At 42.4% G+C, this 15,569-nt stretch overlaps 1 protein-coding gene across 1 annotated transcript in view; it reads left to right on the top strand.

Moving 5' to 3' along the window:
* Nucleotides 1–15,253, top strand: part of opn7b (opsin 7, group member b) — an 87,630-nt gene extending 72,377 nt beyond the window's left edge. Inside the window, exons 5-6 of the mRNA XM_072696986.1 lie at nt 11,982–12,316; nt 13,554–15,253. Of these exons, the coding sequence (XP_072553087.1) occupies nt 11,982–12,316; nt 13,554–14,042 (824 nt within the window). The 3' untranslated portion in view covers nt 14,043–15,253. The remainder of the gene's footprint in view (nt 1–11,981; nt 12,317–13,553) is intronic.
* The last annotated feature ends 316 nt before the right edge of the window (nt 15,254–15,569 follow it).

Genomic DNA, 15,569 nt, shown 5'->3' with positions numbered 1-15,569 from the left:
TGCTAAGTTTAGGGACAGATTATCAACTGGGTCAACTGGGCATGTCCCCAAGGGTCCTGGATATTAGAGGGCCCTAGACCAGTATCAGAGCCTTCAGCACTAAAGATGGGACTTGGTAGAAACTGTGAGGTGTTTTCTAGGCTTGAACCGATGTTTTGCCACTTTGCTGATCTACTGTACGTTGAGTACGGTCAGCAAAAGTGAGACGTCAGGTAAAGTGGGAGGAATGAGCTGCACTGCTGGTTGAGCGACAGCAGCCAGTCAAATGCACAGAGGTGGCAGGAGTACACAAGTCCCAACGTCTTTTCCAGTTCAAATACTTGAGTTAAAGTTGATGTAATTGTTATTTTACTATTTTTACTTAAGTAGAAGTATAAACGTACACACTTTTAAATGTCCTAAAATCATAGTGTTTTTTTTATTATCACAGACTAACTCAACCATGAGTATAAATAAAGGTTTATCATCTGCAAAATCGTTTAAAATATAGCAAAAACTAAAACTGACCTAATTAAAATAAGAAACTGGTGGTAAAGATGCAGTTTGTCCAGACAGCTGGTGAACCTGGTTCTTCTGTCAGAGTTTGGAAACCATTTCCTCAGATCACAGGATTGACTGATTTAACTCAACTGAACTGGTGAAACTAAGTGGCAACATTAGTCAACATTACTCAATATGCTATTGGTCCAAATAGCGAAATACAATTAAAAAAATGGAGATGCAAGGGTTTTGCGTAACAGCAATGAATTAATCCTGTATATTTCTGTAGTATTAGAATATAGGTATGAGTGTCTGGACCATCTGTGAAATTAGAGTGGATGGAGAAGAGAGGACAGTCCAGTGGAGCAGAGGTGAGGCTTCTCAGGCTTCTTCTGTAAAGAGAACTCAGGGCTGGCTTTGGGTGTGTTCATAAACATTTGGACATAGTGTATGTAAGCTACGTTCCATCTTAACCTTTTTATTTCCAACCAAAAATGTGGGTAGATGGGTTCCAGGTGGGCATGAGCTCTGAGTGGGCTTTACTGGGACCCAGTCAGGCTTCCCAAATAGGCCCAATTGCTACAACCCACCAAACCCAATCATACATGGCCCCATGTGCAGGGTACAACCCAACTGTTCAACCCCTCCTTGTTGGGACCCTGGTGGGCATGGTGGAACCCATGGACAAACCTTTCTGGTTGCCAGTTGGGCCCACCCCTACAGGCCCCACAGGGGTCCCATCTTGGCCTCATGTGCAGGGTACAACCCAACTGTTCAACCACTCCTTGTTGGGACCCTGGTGGGCATGGTGGAACCCATGGACAAACCTTTCTGGTTGCCAGTTGGGCCCACCCCTACAGGCCCCACAGGGGTCCCATCTTGGCCTCATGTGCAGGGTACAACCCAACTGTTCAACCCCTCCTTGTTGGGACCCTGGTGGGCATGGTGGAACCCATGGACAAACCTTTCTGGTTGCCAGTTGGGCCCACCCCTACAGGCACCACATGGGTCCCATCTTGGCCCCATGTGCAGGGTACAACCCAACTGTTCAACCCTCCTTGTTGGAACCCTGGTGGGCATCCATATGTCAATGGAACCCATGGACAAACCTTTCTGGTTGCCAGTTGGGCCCACCCCTACAGGCCCCACATGGGTCCCATCTAGGTCCCATGTTCAGGGTACAACCCAACTGTTCAACCCCTCCTTGTTGGGACCCTGGTGGGCATGGTGGAACCCATGGACAAATCTTTCTGGGTTGCCAGTTGGGCCCACCCATATAGGCCCCACATGGCCATTTCATCTGGTACACTAGATTCGCAGTACTTCCAGAGCTTGAACACAACCAACATGATGATTCTATGAAAGCCTAGAACACCTTAAGGGTTCTCAGCTGGAAGGAACCAAGTTTCACCATGGTTACGATGTTGATACAACACACAGTACACTCTATAATCATGAACAATCAAAAGAGAGATCAAGAAAGAGAAAAGAGAGAAAGTTCAGAACCCCTTTCCCTGCAGTCATGTTTGATATGGTAATGAGCATAAATAATTATGAGGCGGTCAAACGAAACCGGGCCACAGCGCCCAGCACAGCACTGCTCCACTGAAAGCTAATGTTGTTGTTAATGATCAGTTGGCAACAGCGATAATAGCAATTTGCTTATTAAGGCAAACACTATGGATTTATGCTAATAGCCTTTCTCTGTAGTGCTTTTGTGGACTCCTTGCTCATACTCTCGCACTGCACATCATGAGGCGCTCAAACGGACTCGTTTAAGAAGGATGGAGCTCAAAATAGCTCTAAAGTTTTACATCTGAGACCTGAGCTGCCACAGCAGGACATTGCTGCAAATGTGCTACTCCATTAATTAACTGGCAGTTTATACTGGGTGAGATTATATATGTGTGTGTGTGTGTGTGTGTGTTTATCTCTTTGTAAATGTCTTAGAAAATATAAAAAAGGCCAAATCTAATATTCTGGTTGCTAAGGTGAGATTAGGACTGAGTCAGGTGGTTTTACACATAAAGAATTAATGTCTTGTTGGTCTTTAGAGAAGAAGACCACTAAAGCAACACACACCTCACATTATACACTGTAAGGGTTGGCCCAACTGGCAGCCAGAAAGGTTGGTCCATGGGTACCATGGACATATGGACGCCAACCAAGGTCAGTGATGGGACCAGGAGGGGCTGAACTGGGCCTGTACCTTGCACATGGGGCCTAGATAATTTGAGGTGTGTGGTAAATTCAGGTGGTTCATTGAAGGATGCCATAGGAGAACCACTTTTGTGAGTGTGTAGAACCTTTCAATGGCCTAAAGAACCATTCACGTGATGCAATGGGTCTTCACCCATGGAAGCATGCTTCCTTATTGGACTTATTGAAAAGTGGCATCACTCAAAGAACCACCGATCTTAATGTACAGAAACATCGATCTGAATGTACCAGGTCCCCAACTCTGCCACTGGGGTACAACATCACTTTCGGTGAACGTGATTGGGGGAGAGCGCGTCATCTGCCCACCTGGATGTGCTCTCTCGGACGTTGATGGCAAAAAGGCAGGACTCAGGATTCAAACTCACGACTCCTGAGTCATATTGGTAGCGCATTAGACCACCGAGCCAATCTGGGCTCCATTAAAGCCCACTTTTATATTTAATAGAAATTAAAGGATGACAGAATTACTTTATGCTGATAATTATTTTATTGCGTTAATTAATTAAGGCCTTAAGGCCGATTATCTCCGATTAAGGGGTGTCTACATAACCCTTTTGCCTAAAGTTTGTGTAATATTTAATGATGATTGAAAAATGAAAGTTTGGTTTTTTAGCCTAAAGCTTAAAAAAATGATGTTAGCCCAACGATAATTTTTTAAGTAACCCACCAAGAACCCAGAATATTGATTATCCTCGTTAAGATGCTGAATGCAACTGAACTGCTGAACCCGTTTCCAGACTCCTCTGCATCTCCAACCCTCTTTCTGAAGGCCTCAGAGAGCTCTCTGGATCTGGCGATCATGGTGATGATCTTCACCCCTCACTTCAACCATATAGAGCAGACCAGACTAAACATCTCAGGTTTCAATAAGACACCAAGACTCCTCCAGAATTATCCACAACAACCATGTTCTGATCATCTGCAGCTGATGTTCAAACGTCCAGATCTTTAAATACGTTCAAAAAGACAAAAGGTTTTGTTGGGGTGTTATTTTTTCCACATGACTATATTTGGATTGAACGAATCAGTGGGCAGAACCTCCACAGTCTGGCACTCTTTTCTCCTTGGAGTCTCCACCTCCTGTCAATGTCTCAGAGGGGGTGTTTAGCTCCTATCGCTTGTCCCCGGTGTGTGCCAGAGGTGTGTACCGAGGAGCTAAAGCGATAAGCATCTCTCTATCTGTCTCAGCAGGAACACTCACCCTGCCCCAGGCTTTGCCTCAGACCAAGAAAATAAACACAATCATGCATTCAGTTTATCAGTCAAATGTGTTCATTATTTCCATATAATATAAAATATGACACCACCAGATCTGAATTTGTTATTATTATAGCTATAACTAATATAGTTTCATTACTGTAGAAATTATGTAAATCCTTATTCAGGTATTCTGGTATGGTTGGTCAGATATATCAACGCTGACATGGAGAACCATGTATTTCTATGATGAATGAGGAATCACATTTCATGATGAATAGAAATAGAAATTCTTTCTCCTGTAGTTGACATTTTAAGATATTCAAGGTATCTGCATGACAACTATGATATATTTATAAGTATATTTAATATATATATATATATATGTATATATATAAGTGCAGTGCAAAACAATGTGTTTGAATATATATATATATATATATATATATATTCAAACACATTGTTTCACACTGCACTTCGGGATAATGGTGTCCATAATCTTATTACGTATCTTGAATATTTGAGTATACTCAACTTTGACCCTTTTATCTATACTACATACTTAATTAAAAAAAATAGTTAGTATTAGTAATTAGTATGCAATTGGGACTTGTATGGGATATGTAATATTATTTGCTAATATTCTTAAAGCAGCATTATGGAGAATTAGGCTGCAGCACAATACCATAAAAGAATGCACACACACACACACACACACACACACACACACACACACACACACACACACATATAAATAAATAAAATAGTGCAGGTAATATCTTAATAGTGTAGGTTTGGCAGGTCGGTACACAAAACATTAATGTACTAACCCATTTTCTACAAACATGAAATTCAAGGTTTCTGCATGACAGGTATGATCTATATAAACATATTTACTCATTTATGCACTTATGTAATATTTGCTAATATTCTTAAAGCAGCATTACGGAGAATTAGGCTGTGTCCCAATTGCAATTACATACCACACATGACTACTTTAAGATGTACACTATATTATATATATATATATATATATATATATAATAGTGCTGCAACATAAAGCATTAATGTACTAATCCATTATCCGCCATTTTTTCTAAAAGTTGTTCTAGATGAGAGTAGCTCCTCCCTTTCAGTTTCGCATTGCATTGTGGGATAATAGTGTCCATCATCTTATTATGCATCTCTAATATTTGAGTATACTCAACTTTGACCCTTTTATCTATACTACATACTTCATTCTCAAAAACTAGTTAGCATTAGTAATTAGTACACAATTGGGATGCATCTTTAGCATTTGTTTGCTCCTGGGCTCCCCCTGCAGTTGGAAAGTGGGAAGTGGGGAATTCACACTTTGAGCCACCCTTTAAAAGCAAGAAACCTGACGCGAGAAAACATGCTTACCTGCATTTCCAGACAAGCTGAGAGAAGTACAGAACCGTCACTAACAGTGAAAGAAGCATGTGGACTGAGGCGGTAGAGTAGTCTTGCAGTACTTTATGTGAATATGACTCAGGTATTTCCCCGCCCACTTCGCCAGAGGTACATAGTGCACACAGCAGGGTGTCGAGCTCAGAGCAGTGTTGCTTTGAGTAAGGCTAACTGGAGACCGAAATGCATTGATATGCACTGCTGGTTTGTTGTGGGAAAGGCTCGTAATAAATAACTGCCAGCGGGTCTGATCTGTCCATCAGAGCGAGGAAAAAAAGCTCTGTAAGATTTAATCACACCAGCTGCTTAAAGCCGGACAGCGCAGCTCTGGATATGAGCTGACAGCAGCGATTACTCCGCGATTTTGTTCAGAATTGACTTGACTGACTTGAAGCACTCTGGTGTACTTTTCTATTAAAGCCGTTTAACAGACGCTCTTCTCCTGAGCGACTTCCAGAAGAGCTTCACTGTTCACTCCGAAAAAACCCTTAGCTAGTTTATATCAGTTAGAGCCCAAAAGGTAAAGGTGCATGTATCTGTCACTGTAATATATACAGCGAAAGGTGTCCTCCACATTTGACCCATCTGTGGTAGTGAACACACACACAGTGACCTAGGGGCAGTGAGCAGCCAACTCCAGCATCTGGGGGAGCAGAGAGGGTGAAGGTCACCTTGCTCAAGGGCCCAACAGTGGCCCAAAACCCATCATCTATAGCCCGGAGCTACTAAACACAGACATCAGTATGGAGACCCAATACTCCACTGACACTACACTCTACAATAAGTACTGGGTCATAACTCTGGGTTATGGGCCCACACAATCCCTGGCTTAGGAGGCTAGTGCCTTACCCATTAGGCCACTGGGGCTCCAGAACCTGGCGCTGGTGTCGCTCCAATGCACCAACACTGGAATCAAAAGTTCCTATTCATTCACAACCTTAAGACATTATATGATATTACTACTAATTCAGTCAGTTTTATACGTTTCTTGGATCTTCCCATTTTGTTCTAACCGGGCTGACAGACGGTGGGGTTTAACCAGACGTGTAGAAAGTACTGGAGCCCCAGACTTGAGTAAAAGTACAGGAGCTCGATCAAAAAAGTGACCTGAATAGAAGCAGAAGCTCTTTAAGCTCCAGACTTAACTGCAAGTACTGAAGTACTCAACATTTCTGTACTTAAGTACTGCAAGTAGTTTAGTATTCTAAAAAGTACTGCTTAAGTACTGAAAGTAAAAGTACAGTACTGTGTTCTGTAGTTCTTAGAGAAGCAGTCAAAAGTTTGGGTATCATTGTTTATATTAGTTCAGATGCTCAGACTTAAGGCCTGTCTTCAGTTCACTCTCTAAACAAACTCGCCCAGAAGAGAGAGAGAGCTGAGCAGACCTGACTCAACCCACCACATACAAGAGTTTCACCTGTAAAACCAGTGAGGAGCAGCTCAAACCCCTGAGCTTCACTCTCTGTAAACTCAACCACAGCTGAAAGAGCTCAGGCCATTCCGACACATACGAGTATTTGCAGGAGGTGAAGATGGAGGAGGTTCTCACTGCAGCAGTGGAGCTCACGGCTCGATCGCCTGTTCTGCTCAATGTTGAGGCGGCTTCATTGAACCTGGTGACGGCGCCATCTAGTGCTCTGGAGGTGATAAATGATTCGTAGCGTTTTTATAATTGTAGCGAGTAACGATGAAGCACATAAACAAACAATGTAGTGGAGTAAAAGTATTAAACTCATCCAGAACATTCAGTTATTATTATTATTATCATTCTGAAATATGTTTAAATTACATTAGATACTTATTAAAGTATAATTACATTAGGGCATAACTACACATTACTAAATAATGAACTAAATTAACATTCAGTTCAGGAATTCTAATCTACAAATCAATGAAACTGAAATATCATTTAGATAATACCAACACGGTTACAAATAAATGACATCTACATTTAGAGCAACACTATGGAAAATTAGCTTTTCTTGCTCCTAGGCTCCCTCTACAGTTAGGAAGTATAATTCATGCTTTGATCCACCACTAAAGGACATGCTTTTCTGGACGAGCTGAGAGAGAGAAAAACAAAAAAAAACATGTGGACTGAAGCTGTAGAGTTACGCAGCATAACATGGCTCTCGCAAGCATTATGCTGCCCACTTTCCCAAAGGTAGCACACTGCAGTTAGTAGCATAGTGAGCCCAGAGTAGCAACAACAGTGACACAATTTTCCTTATTGCTCCTTTAATGCAAAAATGCTACATACTGTGGCTTTAATGGCATAACTAATATCATAATGATTACATAAGAGGTTAATAATGATCTTTAAACATTTATTGCTGGTCTATATTGATAGGTTCAAGTCCTCAAGCTTAAAAAATGTTATTCACTGGTTCTTTTAAAGCAAAAGGAAATGGTTCAAGACAGGAAAGTGAGAAAGCGAGCGAGAGATTGGTGTTTCTCTCTGAGAAATATCACATATTGCATATTGTTGGGAATGTAAATATGAATACATTCCTCAGAACAAACACACACTGTAATTTCCACATGAATAAAGGATAGCACACAGACACTGCTGGCAGTAATTGTGTTGATATAATATATTCCATTCATATGGAAAGTATGTGTAAGTTTGATGCAAGCCAATTCATGCCATCCAGGATCTCCTTCCAGACAAAGCTATGAGGAGAAACAGGAACTGTAAATCAGAGTGAGGAGGCTTTGAAGTGCTGTGGAAAGGATCTTTCCCTCTTTCGAGCTTTGATTCACTTCCAAATGTAACTGGTGAAAACTCAAATTTGCATAATTTGCTAAATAAAGGCCCTTCCTGTTTATATAGTATATAAAAATAGTCCATGTGCTGCTCGAAAGAACTGGTGCTGGTATGTTTGTGTGTAAGCTGCTGTTGTGGCGTAGATTCTTTAAGGCTTTAGCATGATCCAACCAACCATGGTAATACTTGGTTGATGTTAACAAGTCATTTTGTCACCATGACATGGATTTTGTTAGTAATTGTCTGAAACATGGCTTGGAATTTGCAGACAGCTTTAAATCAGATTTAATAGATACTTGAGTCATGTTGTAGTTAAGACCATTAGAAATGAGTCAAGACCAAGACCTGGACACAAGTCGTCTGATTTGAGAAGTAGTCTAGTCTAAGCCAAGACCAAGGCCTTGTAGTAAAGTCTGAATCAAGACCAATACTTGGGGTTGTTGTCAAGTCCAAGGCCAAGACATTGGTGTAGTCAAGTCTAAGTCAAGACTGAGACTTTGTGTAGTCGAGTCCGAGTTAAGACCAAAGCTTTGTAGTAGTCTGGCCAAAGTCAAGGTGAAGAAATTGTAGCAGTCAAATCCAAGTCAAGACCAAGACTATGGTACGCAAATCCAATTTAAAATACATATTTGTAGTGAAATCTGATTTAATACCTAGACTTTGTAGTAGTCGAGTCTGAGGCAAGGCCAAGATTTTGTAGTAGTCAGGTCTGAGTCAAGACCAAGACTATTCTAGTAGTAAAGTCTAATTCAATACCCTAACTTTGTAGTAGTTGAGTGTAAGTAAAGACTGAGACTTTACTACAAAGTTTTTGTCCAGGCCAAGACTTTGTAGTAGTCAAGTCTCAGACGTTCTTGTGGTCAAGTCTGAGTGAAGGCCAAGACTTAGTAAATGCTGAGTCCAAGTCAAGACCAAAGCTATAGTAGTAGTCAGGTCAAAGTCCAATGCCAAGACATTGTTGTAGTCAAGTCTAAGTCAAGACTGAGACTTTGTGTTAGTCGAGTCTGAGTCTGAACCAAACCTTTGTAGTGATCAAGTCTCAGACTTTGTTGTGGTTGAGTCTGAGTCTAGGCCAAGACTGTGGTAATAGTTGAGGCAGAGTCAAGACCAAGACGATGGTAGTAGTCAAGTTCAAGTCAAAACCAAGACTATGGTAGTAGTCGTCAAGTCAAGTCAAGTCTGAGTCATGGTGATCTTTACATGTTGTAGTTATGGTCTATGTTGGCATGTTCAAGTCTTCAAGCTTTACAAAGGTTCCTCAGTGGTTCTTTAAAAGCAAAAGGAAATACAAAAGACAACTCAAACTGTGAGAAACAAGTGAGGACGTCATGGCACTTTATAACTGTGACATTTTAACATTAATAATGCTCGAATAAGGCAAATATGCTTTGAATTGCTGTAGAAGATGTTTTACCCAACCCTCAGGGAAGTCATTCCCGTCTCTTATTCAATATTGAGTAAGATAACACCAATCTCACTGTGAGATGGGTGTCCATGGACTAATGACAAGTTTCATGAATGAAAATAGTGAGTAAAATGAATTCCAGACACTTCAATGAATGTAATGTGCCCCTAATGTGCACGTCTGATGCTGGCAGCTCTGCTCACAGCTATTTCACATTTCCTGTGCACTCGTATTTGTGAGTGGTACCATTCCAAAGAACTGACACCCACTATTCAATTCCTTATGAATAGTTGTGATAGCACATCATTTCCTTCAAGCTGGCCGGCCATGGCAAATCAGCATTCAGCTCTGAGAGAAATCGGCAGTTTGCAGTGTTCTACACTAGAAAGGCTTCACAGATGAGAGTAGACCAGTGGTTCTCAGCTCGAGTACTGTCCAGTACTGAAATACCCTGCTGAAAAAAAAAGCTTAGCCAGCTCGAGCAGGTCAAGCTGGTTAAGCATGACCAAGCTGGTCAACCAGTATGACTAAAATTAAATGCAACATGCACTATGCTGGTCGAGAGCTGGTTAATGAGCTAGCTTTCCAGCTAACCACCTTAGCTCATCTGAAGCCAGCTACCAGCAAAAGTTGGGTTCGAGCTAATTAAATAAAAATAAAAAAAACACTTCCTAATTGTAATTATTACTGATAAACACCAAAAGTAAATAAAAGTAAATGATTGTATATGCACAGTACAATGGTTTTTCCATGATGAAATACCTGGCAACATATTTACATTGACATTGATGGCATTTAGCTAATCATTTTATCCAGAGCGACTCACAAGGGTACTCATATTACAGAGGTGGGCCAATGTAGTGTTGGGAGTCTTGCCCAAGGACTCTTATCGGCCTAGTGCCAGAGAGCCTGTAGGGAGGACGTTTACCAAGTCTTTCAGATTTGTTAGACACTAGAGGGCGCTCCCTAGTGAGTCCAAAATGAGTGGGTTAATATGGGCCAGAATAGAGTTAGGAGCTAAGAGCCCAAGGACTCTTAGCGGTGTAGTGCCAGAGAGCCTGTAGAGAGGACGGTTTCCAGGTCTTTCAGGTTCGTCAGACACTAGAGGGCGCTCCCTAGTGAGTCCAAGATAAGTGGGTTAATATGGGCCAGAGTAGTGATTAGGAGTCTTGCCCAAGGACTCAGCGGTGTAGTGCCAGAGAGCCTGTAGAGAGGACGGTTACCAAGCCTTTCAGGTTCGTCAGACACTAGAGGGCGCTCCCTAACGAGTCCAAGATGAGTGGGTTAATTTAGAGCTTTTAAGCATTTTATAAATGTTTGATGTTATCATACTGAAAAATGCCCTTGTAAAAGTGCCTCATTTGTAACAATGGTGTCGGTGAGTGTGACTCGCTTTACGGCAGCCGCCTTGAGCAAACAGGGGAGTATTTTTGGAGACAAATGCAAGAGGACCCCCGATTAGGAGGCTGCTTTTTATACCCCGCCAATTTGCATTGGAGCTACTGTGTGTCGCACTACACACTAACATAGCACTACCTAGCCAGGACGTTAGCACCAGGAATTAAATATGCAAATTATTAGCAAAACGCATGGCATCTCATCTCCTGGGCAGCAGGAAATGTCCAGGCTCCAGTAGCACAACATAGCCACCCAGACCTGGAATCAAGTTCTTCTCCTAAGAATAGTGGTTCTTCCATGGCATCGCTCAAGGAACTATTCGAAGCACCTTTGTTTAGAAGAGTGTAATTTTACTGACCACAGAGCTGCTGCTGGAGCTTCCAGCAGTCAAATCCAGCTGCATAATTCATAGTAATACTACTGATCCTTTTTATCAGCACAGCCAGAAGCAAGCCAGCAAGCCGTGCATGAGGCAAATCTTTCTTTTGCTTCACATGATCTTGAGCCATCTCCTCTGAACCTCAAACCCTGGCAGAGAGATGATAATTACATCCCCATAAAATAATAAAATAAATAAGGTCCGGTTCAGTGTGGACACAGAGAGAAAGATTGTGTAACCTCCCAGTTCTCTCGGGCCATCAGCTGCCCTAAGCTCCACAGAATGGGACGATGGCTTTCTCATTGGAGAATGTGAGTTGCTGCTCACGCTTGAGGTTGTATAACATCTAAATTCACACTAAAAGGACAAAAGTATTGGGACACACCTCTGAAATCATTGAATTGAGCTGTCTGTCTTTATTACACACATTAGTGAAAGAATGGAAGGTTCTAAAGAGCTCACTGAACTCCAGCATCAGCTGGTGAACTTCAACAAGTCAGCTCAAAGTTCAAAGGACCTTTTAAAGGTATAAAAATACACTACATGGACAAAATTATTAGGACACCTGCTACATGGTTGCTACACACGGTATCCCATTCATACGTGTACTTTGTGCTGGATCCTTATTGTGAAGTGTAAGTGAATTAAAATGTTATTGGTAATATTTACATATTGACCCCTCCCCCCGCACTCTTTCTCCACAGGTAATAAGTTTTCCTCATCCCACGCCCTGCTGTTGGTGTTGGGGGTCTGGTGTTACTCTGCCGTTTTCGCAGTGGGTCCTCTGTCCGGTTGGGGTCAATATGGCTCTGAGCCGTACGGGACGGCCTGCTGCATCGACTGGTACGCACCCAACCACAGCCTTCCGGCCATGTCCTACATCGTCTGCCTCTTCTTCTTCTGCTACATCGTGCCCTGCACCATCATCTTCTTCTCCTACGCCTTCATCCTTATGACGGTACGGGGGTCCCGGCAGGCGGTGCAGCAGCACGTCTCCCCGCAGAATAAAATCGTCAATGCTCAAACCCTCATCGTCAAGGTGCGATTCTTTACCCTTTTAAAGTGCCACAGATAGACATCCTGTGTTCCTTCTGTCTCGCCTCCACCCTCCACCCTCCATCTGTATCTTTTCATCTGGTCTCTGGCTGAGCCTCACAATCCCCAACAGTGTTCCCAGCTGAGTCCAAGATTGGCTTGACTTCAGCATGACTTCATTTAAATAATGATAATTGTTGCTCCTTCATGGCACAATGCCATGCAGAATTTAGATTTTTACAAAAGTCAAGTTTGGAAATTATGTTGGGGGGGTGTCTTGATTTTTGCATATTTTCTTAAATACGCCTTTGAAGACGTCTGCATATCAGATCATACCCACATGCTTCATATCCAGCTGTTCAGAACAATCTCAGCTCTCTCTATAATGAGAACCCATGTGGCCTAGCATTCGGTGACTACAGCATTGGGCCTTTTGGCACCAAGCCTAATGCCAGGCATGGGCTAGTAGAGGGGTATAAAGCCCCCCAGCATTGAGCTGTGGAGCAATGAAGGAACTGTGTTCTCTGAAATGATGGATGGTGGTGGAGCTCCATCCAGGACTTTTGTGATGACTTTGGGATGAGTTAGGGATGATGAGGTGATCATCCTGATCCTGATCCCATCCAATGATCATCCTGATCTCAGGATGATCATTTGATGATCACCACCCCACCTCATCATCCCTAACTCATCCCAAAAGTACTGGGTGGAGCTCCACCACCATCATTCCAGAGAACACAGCTCTTCCACTGCTCCACAGCTCCTCAATGCTGGGGGCTTAATACCCCTCTATAGCCCACACTTGGTGCCAAAAGGCCCATGTTCATATGTCTGCTCTGGGTAGTCCTATTCTATTGGCAATACTTTACTACAGGGACTTTTTTATAAGGCACTTCCATATAATGTAATACCTACATGCTTCATATCAAACTGTTCTGAACAGTCTCAACTTTCTCTGTAATCAGACCCCATGCCACCTACACTCTAAAAAATGAAGATACTACAAAAGGTTCTTTGAGTGGGGCCACAGAAGAACCACTTCTGGTTCTATAAGGAACCATATTTGTAATAGAGATGGGACCTTTAAATGGATAAAGACGCTTTACTTCTTTTAAAGGTTCCTCACACTCACACATTTCTATGACAAACCTGGTTCTTTATGGAACCTAAACAGGTTCTCTTATGGCCTCCTATGGTCTTTGTCTTGGACGTTTCTTCATAACTGTCTCTACTCCACACAGCTCTCCGTGGCCGTGTGCATAGGCTTCCTGGTGGCGTGGAGTCCGTACGCCGCCGTCTCCATGTGGGCAGCCTTCGTGAATCCGGACATGGTCCCTCCCGTGGCATTTGCATTCGCTGCCATGTTCGCCAAGTCCTCCACAATTTACAACCCGATGGTCTACCTGGGCTTCAAGCCCAACTTCCGCAAGTCCCTGTGCAGGGACGCCGCCAAGTGCAAGAGGACGTTGTGCCCGTGTGTGTGCCAGCCAGAGCCGGCGCGGAAAAATGCATGCCATCCTTTGCAGCACGACAAAGAGGAGTGCGATTCCACACGGCTCTCCAACGGACTTCACGAAAGCCATCAGACCTGCAGGCACTGTCCAGACAGCAGCAAAGGTCACGGCCTGGACGCTACACCTCAAAGAACGGTACTGATCCTCACTGGATCCACACACAGTGAGGTGGCAGTCAGCCAGCTGTCCAACGAGATGCAGAGTGACTTCCTTTAGAGTAAAAGGACAAGCCTGGGAGAACGATTGAGGATTCTGACAGGGGGGATTTGTACAGAAGAGGGCAGGATGAGGGGCAGGATGATGACCACATGCTGCGTCCACCTTCACGGACTGGATGAAATAAGCCTCAAATATTTTGATACTGCCAGATAAACAAAAACACACATATGACTTGGACAGGCCTTTTGACCTGTGATCTGGTGAGTGTGACCTTTTAAATGCTTGGGGATTTTTGATGGCACTGGTCAGCTCGGATTGAGCATGCACATGCATAACGATACCAATGCATCAGGCAGTTCCTGGTCTACAAAACACAGGTGTGACTGCCATTCCAATGAGCTGTGGGAGATTATCCATCTGTTCTGCACTTTCCGCTCTACTGATGCACTCAGAAGGTCAATTACTTACATCAATTGCTCACAACTCAAGGAATCACCAGTTATGAACACTTAAACACAACAAATGAATCATATAAACCAACTCCAGAGGTTCTATCCCACGGGTTATACAGTATTCAGGATATATATTATGCATTTTTGATCATTTCTGCCCTTAAACTCTTAAAAGTGGTGTTGAAAGGGTTCTTTGCACGATGCCATAGAAGAACCTCTGTTATAGATGGAGCTAAAAAAAAAAAAGTACTGAAAAACCGGCATCATTATCCTTAAGGCATCAAAGAACCCTGTTAATCAACATGTAGAACCATTTTAGAACCATGATAAATCAACAACACACAAATCAGGCAAAGAATACAGTAATTTGACAAAAGTATTGGGACTCATTCATTGGGACTCATTCATTCAGTATTCAGTATCTGCTCATTCATTGTTTCGTCCAAAAATCAAGGGTATAAAGAGTTTATCCTTGTGTTGTTTGGAAGCCCATTATGTTTTGAAGCATTGCTGTGAGGATTTGATTGAAACTGCTCATTCATTGTCAATTACTTACAGCATCCCTTACAATGGGTTTTTTGCATGGTTAAATTGGGATAGAAGAGTAACAATATGATCTATAATGGTTCTAAAATGGTTCTACATATTGCTTAACAGGGTTCTTTGATGCTTAAGTATAATTACACTCTTTTTGAGTACTTTGTCCATCATAGAGAAGAGCCACACAATCAGGCCAAGAATACACTAATTAGACAAAAGTATTGGGCCATCTGCTCATTTATTGTTTCGTCCAAAAATCAAGGGTATTAAGAGTTTATCCTGCTGTTGTTTGGAAGCCCATTAGGTTTTGAAGCATTGCTGGAAGAATTTGATTGCATCTGCTCATTCATTGTCAATTACTTACAGCATCCCTCACAATGGGTTTTTTGCATGGTGCCATAGAAGAACCTCTGTTATAGATGGAGCTTAAAAATAAGTACTCAAAAAGAGCATCATTATCCTTAAGGCATCAAAGAACCCTGTTAAACAACATATAGAACCATTTTAGAACCATGATAGATCATACAGTAAAGCACACAAATCAGGCAAAGAATACAATAATTAGACAAAAGTAATGGGACATCTGCTCATT

This window comes from Salminus brasiliensis, chromosome 14 (genome assembly GCF_030463535.1).
Source record: "Salminus brasiliensis chromosome 14, fSalBra1.hap2, whole genome shotgun sequence".
Classification (NCBI taxonomy): Eukaryota; Metazoa; Chordata; class Actinopteri; order Characiformes; family Bryconidae; genus Salminus; species Salminus brasiliensis.
The sequence above is the reverse complement of the archived record's forward strand: the minus strand, read 5'-3'. Positions and strand labels throughout refer to the sequence as shown.